The following is a 17951-nucleotide window of genomic DNA, read 5'->3' on the forward strand; positions in this document are numbered from 1 at the left end:
AGCCTAATCAGAGTGTGTTTAAAAGCAAATGGTTTGGGAAAAAGTAGATCCAGTTAGGGCATTTTAAATGCAAGAAAGGGGATGACGGCTGTGTGGGGATGTGGGGTTAAAGGCTTTTTAGATTTTTTTCTTAAGAATAGTGTAATGATGTTTATATTCTGATAGAAACAATCCAGTGAGTAGAAAAAATTGATGCATGAGAAAGGGAAAACTATTAAGTTCTTGAATAGGTAAGTTAGAGAGATTGGGAGCAAGTGCCTATGTGGAGAGCTTGGTTTAGGAATATGAAGTTTATTCATGATAGCAGAATGAATGGGAGGCAGAGTGTATTGGGACAGTTGTAAGCTAGTTGGTTGATTTCATGGTAGACACAGCTAGAAGTCCCTTCTGATTATTACTGTCTTTCTTGTTGAAATAAGCACAACTTTAAGATTTAGAATAAGAAATGGATATTGAAGATCTGAGAAGAGAAAACAAGATATGAATTGATCATCTGAAAGAATAAGTGTTAGGTTTTGAAAGGAAGGCAAGGGTTAAAGAAAGACACACACACAGCAAATGCAGGGTTTATGTCTAGCATAAAACCTAGAGAAGTGTGGGACCAGCCTAATGCCAGAGCCCACCACTGCTTACAGGCTGGGGTAATTTATAGGTATGGGAGGGAGGGGTCTGGGCAGTATGGCTTGCTGCCTGGCAGGATATTGATAAGATGTTCTCATGATGAGGCAGTTTGGTTCTTGTTTCTGTAGGATGTCATCGTGGTGTTCAATGGACGTTTGCACAGCAAGATATGATAGGGATGTTACTTTAGTTGGACCTTTGTCTGCCTTGTGGTCAGGTGGTTAGGCAGGATGTTTCTCATAGCCTGAACCCCCGTGAAATGTTTCACTTTGACCAAGGTCTGCAAAATAGTGGGAAGTTTACAAAATGGTGCAGTTTGGACTAACAATAAGGTAGTGAATTAACTAGGATAGTGGATTTCCAGGTATGATCTCCAAACTGACAGCATTAGCATCACCTGGAAACTTATTAGAAATGAGAGATTTTAACCCTACGGTAGACCTACTGAATCTAACACCCTTGGAATGTCGGGCAGAAATCTGTGTTTTAACACACCCTCCAGGTGATCCTGGTGCAGATTCTGGTGAGAATCACTGGACTGGGAAAATGCAGTTAGGATTACTAAGACGGTAATTAAATCTTTTGGTAATAAGTTTAAATGAAACTAGTCAGGACAGCTGTATGCTGTTTTTTGCCTAAACAGAGACTAGGTGAAGAGTTGAGTATCACCATGATAAGTTAACTAGGCAAGTATTATGCCACAAGTATTATCTTCATAGATCATGAAATAATCTTGGAGCCAGAAAACTGGGCTGAGAAGCAGCAAGATGGTGCAAGAATGACATCTATCCACTTCCAAGTCCAAGGGAAACACAGATGTAGCCACTGCTGGAGAAGCAGTGTCTTCACTAGACATTCAGATCTCCATTATAGCAAAAAGGTGTAGTCATCTTTAGAAAGAAGGTTGTAGATATGTGGGTTTTTCTATTGCTAAATTATGACTTCTAAATGGTAGGATGAAGAGGCTGGAAAACTGGTGACGAGTGGAAAAATGAGTCAAGTGAGGAATTTTCAGAGCATATTGTGATGAAAATAAAAAAGATGACCTGGATAGCCTGAGCTTTTTATGCAAGCTGTAGCAAAGAGGGTATGAAGCTTAATCATATTAAATGGGGAGGTAAAAAATCCATTTTCACTGTAATTTATTCATTGAGACTTATCTTTTTGGTAGGTGTAGACATGAAGTAGGGGTCTTTGGCAGTGAGCTTTCTAGAAACACTTGGAAGTTTGTAGGCCCGCCCTTCACTCTTACTGATGGCCATGTTGGGGTTCAGAAGGGGTGGTCTGTTGAGCACACAAATCTCTGTGGATGGGTCCCCTTTAGAGTCCAGAATCTACTTCTCAACACCTCCCCTCCTCCCACCCTAGTGCAAGAAACTACTGTTTCTCAACTGCTCTATTGTAAAAGCCTCCTAACTGGTTTCCCTGCTTCCCTGGTTTTCCTCTACCACAGTCCATTCTCCACTCTGAAGCCAGACTGATAAATTGAATTACTTGATTTCTTTGCTCAAAACTCACCAGTGACTATTACATTCACAGTAAAATCCAAAGTTTTCACCAGACCTATAAAACTTTTCACAATCTCTCTGACTTCCTCCCCATTCCCCACTCCTTTTTGTCCATTTCAGCTACATCACCTCCTTGTTATTCTTAAAACATAGCAGGAATACTGCTACCTTGGGGCTTTTACTTTCAGACAGCCCCTGGATCTTCCTTCTCCCAGTGAATTGCATGTTCAGTTCTCGTAGTTACTTCTGATTTCTGCTCAAATGTCACCTTTTCAGAGAGGCCTTCCCTCATCACCCTATGTAGAATATCTTATTCTGATTCATTTTTCTTCACAGCACTTACCACTTAACGTAACTTGTAACTCCACAAAAGAAAGTAAAGTCAATAAATAAAGGATCTTTGTTTTTTTCACTGCTATTTTTTTCAATGCCTAAAACAACATTGAAGCCGGGCGCGGTGGCTCACGCCTGTAATCCCAGCACTTTGGGAGGCCGAGGCGGGTGGATCACGAGGTCAGGAGATCGAGACCATCCTGGCTAACACGGTGAAACCCCGTCTCTACTAAAAATACTAAAAATTAGCCGGGCGTGGTGGCGGGCGCCTGTAGTCCCAGCTACTCGGGAGGCTGAGGCAGGAGAATGGCGTGAACTCAGGAGGCGGAGCTTGCAGTGAGCCGAGATCGCGCCACTGCACTCCAGCCTGGGCGACAGAGCGAGACTCCGTCTCAAAAAAAAAAAAAACAAAAAAAAAAACAACATTGAATTATTATGGTAAAAGTGTTTTAAATTATTTAATCATGGAATCATTAAAACACAAATAATTGCATATCCTGCCATGCTGGGATACTCTAGGTGAGGCAGAAAGAGAAAAAGGTGGGGCATTGGCAACTATGGAAAATGTAAACTACAAACATAAGATATACTGAAGGAGGTGATATTCTTGGAAGGTGCTGTGCCCCATGGAGGGCTGGATTTGTGGTGACTGGGATATACAGTGGAGATGGCAGCAGCTGCATCTCTGTGTGCTAAAGAGAAAGTAGAGACAGCCCATCACCATCTTATAATGGTGGCAAAATCAACGAGCAGGAGGCTCCAATGATGATAACTATTCATCCGGACTTGGTTAATATGTGAATTCACCCTACTATGGCCCTCATATTATTCCTGTTCCACTTTCAAACTTGAACAATTTGGGTTTGAGAAATTCAGGCAGTCTTTATGACTAAATATCTGGGCCTATCTATGTAAAATGTTTCCCTTTCTGTTTGAGCATGTTATGATTGTTTTCCCTACATATGGGTCTATTTATGTGTCTCTAGGTATTTGCATCTGTGTTTGCACATGGCTGTGTGTACTCATATGTGGACTCTATATGCCTGTATATGTGAATTTTTTACTATGTGAGCTTGTGTACATACACACACCTGTCCAAGGTGACATGCTCAAAATAATCAGTTTCATATACCATGCTCAAGTTTCATATACCATGCTCAAAATGCTCATGTTTTAGAGATTAAAAACATTATTTTTATCTCTATATTAATATATGCATGTGGTTTGTGTGTTAATGTACATATAGTAGGTGAGACAAAAATCTCACACAGCTAGTTTTTTTCTTTTTTTTTTTTTTGCAAAAGAAGTAAAGCCAAACCTCAGATCGCAGCAAGTGAGTGTAGCCATTTTATTGACAGATGTTTCAGCCATGGCCAATGATCTATTATTCAGTACAAGACACATTGGTTGATAACTCTTATTCCAGGACTTCTCCTGGCTGGAAGCATCAGGAAAGGTGCAAAAGGCAAATGAGATGGTCAGGTGGGTCAGCAGGCAGGTAGCAAGCAAACAAGTAGGCATGGCGGTTAGAATCTCTGGGATCTCTTGAGCTTGCGGATAGCAGCACTGGTGTCCCCTTCAGTAGCAATGAGTGCCTGTAGATTGGCATGGTGGTTCCCAAATCCCATGGCCTGGAGAGAATCCATCTGTTTGCTAAAACGAATCTCAGGAGCTTGCAGAGGGTGGGAAGGGTCCCCATCCAGGGATTGTAGCCTCTGCAGGACTGTTCCAGGCTTGTGGCAGCACTCAGGTCCCTTGGGCTCACCTGTATCTGAAACATTCCAGGAACAGGGCACTGTGTCAGGATAGCTGCAGCTGGGGGCAGGAAGCCAACCCAGGTCCCATAGGTAGGGTGCAACCCAAGGCAGAAGAACAGGAGCCTCTGTGGCCAGCAGCTGGAGGGCCTGCTCAATCTGCAATATTGCTTGGAATGCTTTAGGGTTGCCTAAGCACTAAGCAGATCAGAAATCTGTGTCTGCTGCAGGAATGTGGGCAGCTGCTGCCTCCACTGTTCACTCAGCTGGGGCATACTTGTGAACAACATAATCTGAGCTGCCAGGTAGGGGTTGTTCATAAGCAACTGCATCATGCCTCCTGTGATCTGGGAGCTGGTCTGCTCATCTGACAGCTGGAGATCACCCTTTAATGTCTGTCTGGAGCTACTTAGAGAAACAGTGGCATCCTTGTATTCTTCTTGAAGCTGCTGGGTAAGCTCTATGCTAGGTAAGGCTGGTATCCCAGCTGGCTGCTGAGTGGCACAGATATGGCTCTGGCCCTTGGTGGAGATCATAGCAGTGTTGGCTTTGGAAGTGTGGTTGACCTTGTTAGGGGTGTCATTGGCTGAGGTGTTTGAAGATAAACCACCAGAGCTATTATAGATGACTCGCGTTGCAGGATGCTGTGTGAGCTGGTCTTGTTCCTGTGATGGTGGTGGAGGTGGGGGTGAAGACTGGGCTTGTTCTAGCACTTGTCCTGCCAGGAGAGCTGTGAAAGGGTTTCCTCCAAAAGGATCTTGCATGCTGTTCAGCATTTGATCATTGATACCAGCATAGTTCTGACCCAGGGCATTATTCCCACCTGGCATTGTCTCTAAGCCCAGATATGGCTGTGGGTTCAGTGGATTCTCAAGGTTTTGTGAAGGTTGTTGGATCTGCATTATCTCTTGGATCATAGCAAGGTTCCTGGCCAGCTCCAGAGTCTGCAATAGGATCTCAGAATTATCAAGAAGAAGGCGGGAAACTTCTGGGTTCTGCTGCATCAATTGTTGCGTGTCTAGATGTTCTGAAATGAACTGCCACATGAACTCCATGTTGGACAGAAGCTGCTGGATGCTAGGATTCTCCAGCATCTGTGCCTTGCGCTCTGGGTGGCTCACTTCCAAGTTTTGGGTATGCACTTTGGGTGCATCAGACCCCACAAAGTGGGCCAGTTCCACTGGAGCTTGATTCATACCAGTTGGTTGGTGCACTCTGCTGCTGTTTCCTTTGGTGTTTCTGTCCCGGTGGCAGGGATCATTCGTTGGCAGGTCCCGGAAGGAATGGGCTAGAGATCTGGAGCCCTGCTTGGACTTGATGACCAAGTAGATGGTGTGGCCATCCATGATGCCCCTCTGGCTCAGTGTGTCATGGTCTTTGAGAAGGCAACCCATGAAGACCAGCACTAGTTGGTCTATCTGGCATTGGAAGTGAGCCAATAGCATCTCCTTGAACTGCCTTACCGATATGTCATCAGCTACCATAAAGTCTTTCTGGTTGCCTGCAGTCTTCACTATCACTCGAGTGGCACTTGAAGAGATATTTTTGTCTGCCAGCAGACCTGATGGACATCCACTCTGGGACATCCTGGATGTTCGAGAGATGGCATGCGACATGGGCTTTAGTGGGTGGGCAGATGGGGAGCAGGTGGAAGCTGGAGCAGAAAGGGTGAGGGCAGACAAATGTTTCTGCTGGCCTTTGTCTCAGGTATTGTGCTCTCAGGCCACAGGACAGTTTCCTTGTTGCCCTAAAAGGGATGAGTGACCAGACTGGGGCCAGATATTTTGTGATGTTGTGCCCTCACCCCAGTTCTCCAGATGTGGCCCAGCTGAGGCCTGGCATAGCTACTGATTCATACTTCACCCATGGTGGACAAAGTGGTGATGACTTCTCCTAGGGCTACCCCTCCTCCTACCCCACCCACCAAGGGCATGAATCCTCAGAAAAGGGATATTGTGATGTCAACTCTATCCTCGCAGTCACCCTGGGCCAGCTAGGGAAAGGAGGACATATTTAGGGGTCCAGGGCTCTACAATAAAATAAAATAATTTTCCAGAAAACAGGGACAAAGTTCTCCGGATGGAACTAGTAAGAAAACAAAAAAGTAAATAAAAACCATATTTTTAAATGTGGGATGTGTGTTTCCGTGTGATGCTGTGTGTGTATGTTCCTTATAGGGATGTTAGACTTGTATGAAAAGTTGGGTCTACTGAAGCCATAGATAAAGCCACATTCCTATAAGAATGCAGTCTCTCCCATAGGAAGGAGCACATTAATTTTTTTAATGATCTGGAAATTTGGGTCTTATATAGAGTCTAGATTTTGGGATTCTATATTTAATTGTGCTCCCATGTGGTGGGGAAAATTTTCCTCTGTCCTAGGAAGCAGGAGTAGGGCTAACCAGGAAGGCTCTTCATAGGCACATGCCAAACTAAATGTGAATTAGCTGTTATTTATAATATGCTTTTTATTCACATATCACTTGGTCTCTTCTACATGTCAATATAACAGAAGTTTTAGAATGATTTGTTTCAATGTCCTAACCCACTCTTGTGTGCCCACCTTTATGTCAAAGCATTAAGGGGGAATGTCGTCTGTAAATCAAGAGGTAGGAGAGGAGGTGGTTAGTAGTAAAATTCTTAAGGGGACAAATACAGGCAACTAAAAAGCTGGATTCTTGGTCCCATGTAAATTTGGAGAATTGTGTTTGGTTTTTATTTAGATGCAGATGGAAATAATTATTTATATGAGTGAGAGTGTACATGTCTTATCGAATGTATATATGAAATTGTATGCATATTCTGTGTTACTAGGAAGCCTTCAGGGTCTAGATTTTATATATTCCATCCACCTGCCTGGAGAGGGAGGAGCACCACACAGATAGCTAAGGAACAAGCAAAAATCTTGAGCCCATATGTTCCCAGTGTGTTGAAGACAAGCAAAGGGATGATAGGCCGTTGGCCAGGAGACCTTCTGCTATCAAACCAATGATTCTTTATTGAGAATATCTAGACCTCCAGCACTATCCATGTCAGATCCTCATCATGCTATAAGGCCAGTTGCTAACTTACTACAGCAAGACTCAGGCCTATTCTCTTGCAATTGCACTCAAAAGTGAGATCGATCCAGGACAATGAAAAATTGATTACCAGAGCAAGATCGTGCCCCTTTTCTCCCCAGGGACCTCACAGGAAGGTGGAGATAAGAAAGGGAACTTTCCTATCCTACTCTAATGACCAGCTGCCCTGCAGCTTCTGCACTGGAATCAGATGTTCCCAACCTGAGACTGACAATTCTAGATCACAGAACTCTTGAGTTCCGGGAGCTGGATTTATGAAAAAAGGAATATGAGATGCCAAAGCATCAGAAAGAGAGGGTACCATTTTCTTAGCTAATATTTTACTTTTTCCCTATCAAATCCACCTAGACCATTATTAAAGGGAACCTTAATGTACTGATTGAGATATTAATTACATAAAGAACTCACTAGATATAATCAGTCTTCCAATCATTAGGACCAATGGCCACTTTGGGATGTGGTCCTCCTGGAGGTAAGGAAGAGGGCACACTTCTACCAATGCTCTGCCTAGCCCTGGGGTCTCAGGGTCTGGAAGCCTTGTTAGGTTTGACAGGTTTTGGTGGAGCATGAGCCCCAGAGGGCCTCCTGGTGGGTGGTCTTGGTAGCCTGGTCTTCATTGTCAGGAAGGTGAGGTCATAATTTATCAGGTAACCATCATTGAAGACATACAGCTTGTGGTCTGAGGGGCAGTAGTTGATGCCCTGCAGCTTTTCCAGCATCTTGTCCAACAGGATGCTGAGGCGGCGCTCCTGCCCGGTGGTGGTGTCAAAAGCATAGAAGATCTCCTCTTGGTGGGTGTTCAGTGAGTGTAAGGCATAGAGCACCCCACAGGCCATGAAGGCCCCTGACAGGGCTGGCTTGTACTGGCTGGTACGCCAGGTTTTCTCCACTTCTAGGGTGCTAGTGTTGAGATGACTCACAACCAGGTTGCCCTTGCTCTCCTCAGTGGCATAGAGAACCCACAGCCCCTTCTCATCACCAGCAAAATCTAAGTCCTGCCAGGGCACACCAGCATAGGAAAAGCGGTTGTTATAGGTGGCACCAGGCGGCAGACGCCACAGCACCAGTGTGTTGGAGGAAAGGTCCATTTTGGCCATGTCACTTGTGCCACAGTAGTTAAAGTACATAAAGTTCTTGTACACAACGTTTCCACTGCCATCACCATAGCCCATCTTCCTCTCTTCATAGTTTTTCAGCAGTGTGAGGTCATTATAGGATTTGTACAGCCGATAGTAGTCAAAGTACCTAGGCCAAGTCCCTGCATTCAGAATTATTGGGTGACAGCCATAACTAAGGTAACAAAGAGCTACAAAAAGGGGCAGATCAGTTTGCTAATTAAGAGCAGGGGCTTTGCTATCAAACAATTGACTTTAGTTCATCTTTCACTTACTCAACCATGACAAACTAAACAATTATTTTTAAAAGTAACAGTAATAATAAAACACCAATAGCTACAGTGCCTATTAGACACTATATATGCATAATCTTATTGAATTATAATAGCAGCACTGTAAGGTAGGTTTTATCCTTACAGATGAAGAGACTAAGTCTTAGAAAGGTTGAGTCATTTGCTCGAGGTCACACAGCTTATAGGTAAAAACTGTAAACAAAAGTAATAAGCTACTTTATTGACTGTTAGGACTGTCCAAAATAAAGCAAAGAAAACAATTAGTACAGCATTTGTTTCAATCAGCAATAAAAAATGGTAGCTATTATTTTTTCTTCCTTATGGAGATTCTTCTGTATCTACTCTGCACTGCCTTCCACCTGTCCTCAAGATGCAAGGGTCCTGTGGCAGGACATATTTCTGGAGCTGGATTCAGGGAGATTTGTTCTCATGAGGTCACATTGGAAAGTTCCTTAAATTATCTCTGAGTTATGAGTAATCTTATCTCTTAACACTGTTCTGTAAGTCCTGATTACCCATAGATTTTGAGAGGGTTCCAAGGCATGTAAATGTATTTTATAGGCTACAAAGTGTAGCACATATGAGTTATATGCTACAAAGTGTAGCATATATGAGTTATATGCTACAAATTGTGGCCTATACAATACATTTTATATAAGCATAGAATTTGGGGAATATTATTTTCAGTAATACTAATTTTCAGTAACACTGATCTTTCTGAGTTGAGCTTCAACTGGAGCTCTTCAATGACTGGTTCAACCTGGATTCACGTCTCTCTCTCGCAGCAGGTCTATATCACATTTTCACACACACTGACTTTTAACATTCTGTGTGTTGGGCCTACCTCCCTAGCAAGGTTGACAATGTATTGAAGGTCTTATTTGTCTATTTATTGACTCTTTTAGCCATTCTTTCGTCTAATAAATACATATCAGCACCTATGTTTTACATACTTTTCTATGTAATCTTATGTGATCTTCTCATATGTGTATAATTATCTTCATTTTACATATGGCTAAGAAAGGTTCTGAGATGTTAATTCATTTTCCCAAGGTCCCTTAGCTTAAATGGCAGCATAGAGTTTCAAACACAGATTGGCTTAATTCCAAGTCTCAAGCTTGGCCAGAGACATGCTCTGAACTTCTAAGCAGGAAGTTAGAATTTTGAGGCCCAGGTGTAGAAGAGTTTGTTCTTTACATAGAATCAGAGTAGAAGTAGAACCATCTTTGAGTTACTATGGGATTAAAATTTGTAGGCAGTGGATTTGTGAAGGAAACTCAGGGCAGTCTGGGTCATGCTTTTCTCATGAGAAGAGCGTTAGGAGGTGACCTGTCAGGCCTAGGCTAGGTTTGCTTTGGGGCATACTTAAAATAGAGAGAAGAAACCAGCCTGGGGCTATAAAGAACCCTGTTTGGGTATGGGTAGGGGACATTTGGAATTAATCTGATTGCAGAACAGAAGTCACTCAGGGCTCACCTGCCATCTGTACGTAGAGGAGCAACCCAGTAAAGGGAAGAGGCTGGATTGGGTGCTGAGTCTCGGCCCCAGGCACCTGCCTTATATGAGAAGCCTCTCCGAGTGAGCTGCACCACAAGGGGTTTGCTAACTTCCTGGAGGCCTCCATGGGCACAAGAAGCTAGGGGAAAAAGCAGGCAATATATGAGCCAAGTTTAAAGCACATAACCCACAGGTAGCTGAGTGTGAAAGTATAATAACCATGTGTGGGTTTGAGTGTGTATCCATGCACCTGAGTGCATATACAAGCATATCAGCAGGTTGATTTTGCATAAACATAGGTTATTTTGTATGTATGATTATGGGGTGTTCATATGTCTGTGTATATGTATGCCCATGTATGAGAATATATCAATCTTGGTCTGCATTTTTCAGTGACACACAAAACAAAAAAATGAAAGATTTATTCTCTATCAAGATTTGTACTTGGGCTGGGCGTGGTGGCTCACACCTGTAATCCCAGCACCTTGGGAGGCCAAGGTGGGCAGATCACATGAGGTCAGGAGTTCAAGACCAGCCTGGCCAACATCGCAAAACTCTGTCTCTACTAAAAATAAAAAAACTTAGCAGGGCATGGTGGTGTGCACCTGTAATCCCAGCTACCCGGGAGCCTGAGGTGGGAGAATCACTTGAACCCAGGAAGCAGAGGTTGCAGTGAGCTGAGATTGCACCATTGCATTCCAGCCTGGGCGACACAGCAAGACTCCATCTCAAAAAAAAAAAAAAAAGAAAAAAAGATTTGTAATTCCTTCCCCTCAGTTTACCATAGCCAACATGCACTCCCAACCTGGTCTCTGGAGAGATAAGACCTTGAGAAATTCAGTCTGTGCACTCACCACGGGGGAGGGGTGGTTCAGGGTGTCCAAAGGCCTGTTCTTTCTCCTTTTCTCTCTCACATTCACTTAGTTGACTCTCAAGGACATCCACCTCCTGCTGGAGAGCACCAAAGCTGTACTGGTCAGAGTCAGCCAAAAGCTTGAGTGTGAGACTGGCGTTAGTCACCTATGGAAATGAGACGCCCGAGAAGTGGGTTGCAGAGTGTTCTTAAAAACTGAACTCTGGCTGTCATATTCCTCAACTCAGAGTTTTCTTCCCCAGAAAGAAGTAATGTTGGAAATTGTCCAATACATGAGGTTAGAGAAGACAGGAGGCTGTGACAGGGAGGGAGATATATATATATATATATATATTTTTTTTTTTTTTTTTTTGAGATAGAGTCTTGCTCTGTCGCCCATGCCCCGGAGTGCAGTGGCGTGATCTCAGCTCACTTCAACCTCCATCTCCTGGGTTCAAGCAATTCTCTTGCCTCAGCCTCCCAAGTAGCTGGGATTACAGGTGCCCACCACCACACTTGGCTAATTTTTGTATTTTTAGTAGAGACGGAGTTTCACCATGTTGGCCAGGCTGGTCTCGAACTCCTGATCCCAGGTGACCCACCTGCCTCAGCCTCCCAAAGTGCTGGAATTACAGGCGTGAGCCACCGCACTCAGCCTAGGGAGAAGTATTCTTTAATTCATCCACATACCTGGCTCTGAAGTTGGTGGAGGAGGTCCCCAGCCACACTAACACCTCCCATGGCTTTAAGTTGAGTCACCAACTCCTGTGCTCCCTCCAGCTCCAGGCACAGCAGGTTGAAGCCTGGGTTCTCACAGGGAGAAGCAAGGGCACTGGGATTCCAGGACTTCAGCATGTGACTCATTTCCAGAACCTCATTGTCTTTATCTTCAATGGCGCGTGCATACTCACTGACATCAGCATGCAGGGGATGAACAGGAAGTTGCCCCAAATGTCAACACCTGTGGCTTCTCCCATTCAGTTGCATCCTCCCAGGCCAAAATTGTCCTGTTTGCATCTTCCAGTGGAACCATACCCATTAATTCATCCATTACTATGGGAGGCACCCCCTACACAAGCCTCTCTATAGTCTGTTACTATCACTGGAGATCCCAAGGATAGTACAGAATTTCCCCTTCATTCTAAAGATTCATCTCAAAGATGAGGGCTATGCCACTTCCTTCAAACATTTTCTACTTCCAGGACTCATCCCCATGCTGTGTCCAGTACAGACTATGCTTGAATAACTCCCAGCCCCAGCCCCAGCCCACAGATCAAGCACTCACTCTAGACAGCTTCTGCTCATACTTGCAAATGAGCTCCTGAGCTGTACTTTGTAGCTGTTCCAGCTGCTCCAGGGGGATGGGGTTGTTGGGTAGGTGAACCATACAATGGCATGTGCCTCCTTTATCCACAGAGCTTGACACACTTCTCACCAGCTGCAAACCATGGCCACAGGCACAGTAAACATAATGAAGCATGTTGGAGCACCCTGGACTGTTCGCAAACATGAAGCAAGAGAAGAGGCTGAGCCTACTTTGGAGTGCCAGAGAAGCATTGCCTCTGCCCAGGGGTTTCTTCTTGACTGTCTGTTAGGGCATCCCTCTGTTAGGGGATTGAGTTATGTTTCTCTTGATTTCCCAGAATTGAAGCTGCAGGTCCCTTCCAGAACCTACTGATGGGGCCTACCTCACCCTACCTCATGCACTGGCTGGATCTGGCTGCAGTTCACATTACTGGAAGCTGATTTTTCTTCAAGGCCCTGTGGGAGAGAGCAAAGCTGGTCTACAGAGATGTGTTAGGGGATAGGCTTAGGAAGCCTCAGTTGTCTACAGTATCCCCACTCTAGAGATCTGGCAGATTCCTACAACTTTACCTTGTATTGAAGACAGCAGGGACAGAGAGTTGCAAATCATCAAAGGAACATTAGCAGTAACAATACCATAATGCACCAGTATGGTTGGATATTTAGCATTCACAAGACATAACAGAGGGTGAATTGTAATCCACATTTTATAGTTGAAAAACATGAGGGTCTGAGAGTCTAAAAATATTTTGCTAAGTTACATGACTAATAAGTGACAATGCTTCAAGCTTCCCCCAGGTCCCGTCTTTGTTCTAGATCCTATGCTCTGGCAACTAAGGAAGTAGCAGAGATCCAAGTTATGTTGGGGTGGACATGCAGCACAGGACAAAAGGGTAAGGCTGGGAGGCAACTCCCTTGCCTCAGCTAGATAGAGAGAGAGGGAAAGTTTCTAGAGCGATGCATAATTTGATCTCTTCTCCCCTGTCATATGCCTATCATATTACTTCCATACTCAGAGCCCAAACCCACTGATCCCATACCCATATTTCCTGAGTTCTAATCCTGACTCTGGGACATTGGGCAAATTACTTAATTTCTCTGTGCCCCATTGTCTTAATATGTATAATGGGGGAAAATGTGTTTATCTTATTGTTTTAAGAATTATAAATAGAGTTATAGAGATGATAGATGATAGATAGATAGATAGATAGATAGATAGATAGATAGATAGATAGAATATTTGTAAAGTACTTAGAGCAGTGCCTGGCCTGCCTCTGTTAAGAGTCTTTATATTAGTTATATTTCTCTAAATCCATCTCTTAGTCCCATTTTGGAGCTGGATAAACCAGCACTAGATTCAATCAAGACTCCTTCCCAATTTTTTTATTGTGCATGCAACACCCACTGAGGTTTCCTTACAAAATCTTTTTGAATAAAAATGTCTGTGGCCCCTGTCCTTCTCTGAGATGTCTCACTCATAGTTTTTCTGGCTTTGGCATCATAGCTTAATCTGGTTATGCCTTCAGCTTGCAACTCCAGCCCAGTAGTTTAGCTTCTGAAGGATAATAAAATAAAGATTGCATAGCCTTTTATAGCCACCATGAGCTCCTACATCCTGAGCACATGAAGAAGGTGGCAGATTTTTCCAGAAAACAGGGCCTCATAACTGAGCAGGGAATACAGCCCAGAGTTCCTTCCTCTATTGCCTTCACCTTTGTCTTTCCTCGCTCCCCCTGTACCCATACATACAAGCAAAGGGAAAATCAGAACATGCAGGGTATCCCATCTTTCTTTTCTTCCTCCCTGTTTTTGTCTACCCTCACTCTCTCCCAAAACCTGGAGGTTCTTGAACAGAATCAGAGCGGTGAAGGAAGCCAGCCCAAAGCACAAAACAATCTCCACCTGCTGCTGTGATCCCTCCAACCTCTGCCTGTACCCGAGACTCTTCCTGGGAGCACCAGGGGCAGCAGCTGTAGAGTGGTCAGAAGAGCTGCAACAGGTGGCATCTTGCATCAACTACAAGAGCGCAGTAAGTACTTGGGGCTCCCCTGGGCTTTTATTTCTGTGTAAGTAAATAGTCTCAGCAGGAGGGGTATACATTTTGACATTTGAAAGGGCCGAGAGGATGAAGGGGGTGTGGAGAGGGTATGGAAAGGTGGAGAAGAGGGTTGAGACAGACTGGTGCCTCTAAACATGGTGGTAGTGAGTTTATTATGATAAACAGGGTCTTCCGCATCCATCCCTAGGCTTAGATCTTCCTCCACCCTGCTGGGCCCTCTTGTCTAAACAGATTAAGGTAAACCTGAAACATCCTGCAGGGGCCCTGGGATGGGTCCCTTTCAGGAGTGATTATGGTGTTTCCCTCAACTTTGACAAAGGGAAGGCTCAAGAAGGAAATGCAATTCTATCTGTTCAATCTCAAGAACGGAAGCATTTACTTAACTGGGTGCACTTGGATGAGGGCCAAAGTGTATATCTGGGGGGATCGCTTCAGCCACACTGTACTGGACTCCTCTGTTATATATCTTCCTTCACCGCGAGGAGTTTGCCTCCTGCACTATGCCAGGTACTGTAAACTTTTACATCCATTCCACTATTTAAATGCTTCCCCCAGTTCCTCTGGTCTTAATGCCAGCTGCCTCTACTGCCGGTCCGTCAAGAAAGCTCCCTCCCAATATTTCCTAACCTGCCACATGATGCTGTGGAGCCTCAAGTCTTCTGGCCTCTGAACTGCCGTTATCCCTATAGAAAAGGAAGAGTGTAGTTCCTGAGCCTGGAGGAGTTGCAAAGCTCAGTGCTGTTAGTGCCAGCCACCCAAAATTATTCTCTTTTCTTCTGCTATCTCTCTTGAGTATTTCTCAGACAGTGGGGACTCTCACATTTGCCCAAGTGCCTAGGAGAATGTCAGATTTCCTATGAAGAGTGTGTTGCCCCATTTTTCCATTGAGGAATTTTGTCTCTGTAGCTCTACTACCTCTATCCTTTATTGTTTCTTTATCTTTCACAGACCCTTAACTTTAGATTATAGGCTGCTTAGTATAAAGATCCTCTGCTTACTCATCTCATCCTTTAGAATCCTTGCCCTGGCATATACCTAGTAGAGAAAGGTATATGAAACTGCGACTTCCCTTCTGGGAAAAGATTTGAGAAGTTTTGTGGATGTACAACTCCAGGAAGACATGCCCAGAGCTTTGTTGGACAATCCTTGCTGAGAGGTCATATCCTTTTCTTACTTTACAGATTCTCACCCTCTTACTCCATGCTCAAGGCCAGAGATCCATTCTTCATTAGCTTCTCTAGCCTGGTCTTGCCTTAGCCATGGGGTCCAGAGGAGCACAGAGATTAGGATGATAAGAGAGGAATAGGTTGGGAAACCTAAGCTTCATGAAGCAAGAAACCTGTCTGGGATCAATATCCAGATGAGTGACAGTAGAACTAAGGCATCTTATGGAAGAAGGAATGTAGGAAAGGAAAAACGAAAGAGCATGAAGATAGAGCATGAAGCATGACAACTGCTGCTGGAGTTGTCGTCCCCATATTTTGCCGTCTATCTACAAATAGCCATTAGCACAAGTTGAAAAACGCAAGAGTAGCCTTAGTATCTGATTAACGTAGGGAAAGAGCTTAGGGAGGAAGCCACAGTATTGTGCACTCTCTTCCCATCCAAAGCCAACAGATCTTCCAAGCTCTAGGTATTATCACCAAGGTCAGAAACCATGTCCATTTCCAGAGCTATGCTCTATTTTATTCACATCATGCCATTTCCCCAGCTCCTCCTGACTTCATCCCCTTAGCAAATAGAGTTCCTGCTTAGTGTCAGACATTGTACAAGGGACCCAACTCAGAGACATGTTTCATTCATCTGGTTTTGGCTGGATAAACTGATGGAGAAAAGATAAGATCCTAGTCCTCAGGACGTGTCCTAGACCTCCTAGACTGTCACAGTCTAGGACCAACCACTTCTATACGTGTGTAATCCCTCTATGGGGATCAATACAGACTTAGAAATATCAGGAATAGAGTGGGCACTGTAGAGCTGGGCAGAGAGAGGTCAGTTCAGTATATTCTGCCTACATAATGGGTGATAAAATAGGGCTGGAGTGAGCATAGGGCCACCTGATGGCAGACAATAGAGATGCTTTAGTCAGAGCTCTACCCAGATGGGTCCTGCAGCATCACTTGGTCATCTGGGCACGCACGCTGAAGAAAACAGGGATCACATTTATTCCTTGGGGAGGCCCTCTCAGGGCCAACCTTCTTCACTGCTCCTGCCCAGAAAAGTTGAAGCAAGTTCCTGAGCCTCTGAGCTCTGCTGAGTCTGCACTCCATAGACCACAGGATTGAAAGCTGGGAACACCACTGCGTAGAGGTTAGCCAGTAGGATGTGAATATGGTTGGGCACTGTGTGACACCCAAAACAGTGAGCAAGGAAGGAGAAGAGGGCAGGTGTGTAGAAGAGACCAATGATGCGAGCATGGGCCCCGCAGTTACCCAGAGCCTTGTGGCAGGCAACATGGGATGGCAGACGGCAGACAGCACGGAAAATGAGGGCATAGGAAGCACCTATGAGCCCTAGTTCCAGGGCTGGGAAGAGCAGTGTGGTGGCCGGTCCATACCAGATGATGGGGCACGTATCTCCACATGCCAGGCAAGCCACACCCATGTGTTCGCAGTATGTGTGGGGCAGGGCCCCGCTGTCCACAGTAAGGCAGTTTCTTGAGCAGGATCACAGGGTGTACGTGACACAGACATCACGGGTCATGGTAGCCAGAGCCACTAGACCTACCACAAACTGGGCCAGCAATGCCCCATAGCGCAAAGGCTGGCAGTCTACAGCCATGGACAGCAGCGCTGAGGACTCAGCAATGTGGCAGTGATTGACACATGGGCAACAAAGAGTTGAGCCAAGCAGCCTCCAAATGATATCTCACTAGACAAGCCCCAAAGTACAGCCAGATCTTTGGGCACTGTGGATGTGGCCAGAACAAAATCAGCAGCTGCCAGAAGCCACAGCAGCTGGTACATGGGTGCCCAGAGTGCCTTGTCAGCAACCACCAGCCCCACTAGAAGGGCATTCCCTACCAAAGCTGCCATGTAGAGCAGGCACACAGGCACAGAGAGCCAGGCATGCAGAGCCTCCAGTCCCGGCATCCCCAGCAGGACAAAGGACCCAGACCCAGAGATCAGCAAGTTCTGACTGAAAGCTGGCAGTGCAGGATCCAGCCCCATCTCCTGCCTCCATGTGGCTGTGTCCCTGCAGGATACAAATGGGGCCTGTGAGAGGCAACCAGCAATTGTACAGGGATTTTGGATGAGTGGGGGTGACGCTCGGGCTTAGGATGCTAGAGCATTTGCCAAATGCCCTCTCTGTGTGAGGCACTTTTCTGAGGATTCACCATATAGTGAACTATGAATTCCCTAACAGTCTAGTGTGTTTGCTAACATTGCCATACGACAGATCAAAGAATTTTGTTCCTGAGAGGTTAATAAACTTACTGTAGGTCACACAGCTGGTAAACAAAAGAGCTAGGATTTGAATCTAAATTCATCTGACTAAAGGCCATATTCTTCTAACAGCCCTCTCCTCTGGATA

General features: G+C 44.9%; 2 protein-coding genes across 4 annotated transcripts; both read right to left on the reverse strand.

Annotated features, from left to right (window-relative positions):
- Window positions 1–3796: 3796 nt before the first annotated feature.
- On the reverse strand, window positions 3797–8346 carry UBQLNL (ubiquilin like). Its single transcript, XM_004050553.5, has one exon. It carries the CDS (start codon window positions 5830–5832, stop codon window positions 4408–4410), a length of 1425 nt encoding a protein of 474 aa, XP_004050601.5. The 5' UTR covers window positions 5833–8346; the 3' UTR covers window positions 3797–4407.
- LOC134756410 (olfactomedin-4-like) lies at window positions 3797–15790 on the reverse strand. Of its 3 annotated transcripts, XM_063710621.1 has the most exons (5): window positions 12339–15790; window positions 11744–11963; window positions 11055–11220; window positions 10180–10339; window positions 3797–8540 (listed from the first exon to the last, which is right to left on the reverse strand). In XM_063710621.1, exons 1-5 carry the CDS (start codon window positions 12356–12358, stop codon window positions 7817–7819), a joined length of 1290 nt encoding a protein of 429 aa, XP_063566691.1. In that variant the 5' UTR covers window positions 12359–15790; the 3' UTR covers window positions 3797–7816. The 3 variants fall into 3 exon arrangements, with proteins under 3 accessions (XP_063566691.1, XP_063566692.1, XP_063566693.1); XM_063710622.1 differs by lacking the exons at window positions 10180–10339; window positions 11744–11963 and having other exon boundaries at window positions 3797–8553; XM_063710623.1 differs by lacking the exon at window positions 10180–10339 and having other exon boundaries at window positions 3797–8553; window positions 11744–15790.
- Between the last annotated feature and the right edge of the window lie 2161 nt (window positions 15791–17951).

The sequence above is a fragment of the Gorilla gorilla genome, chromosome 9, assembly GCF_029281585.2.
Source record: "Gorilla gorilla gorilla isolate KB3781 chromosome 9, NHGRI_mGorGor1-v2.1_pri, whole genome shotgun sequence".
Taxonomy (NCBI): Eukaryota; Metazoa; Chordata; class Mammalia; order Primates; family Hominidae; genus Gorilla; species Gorilla gorilla.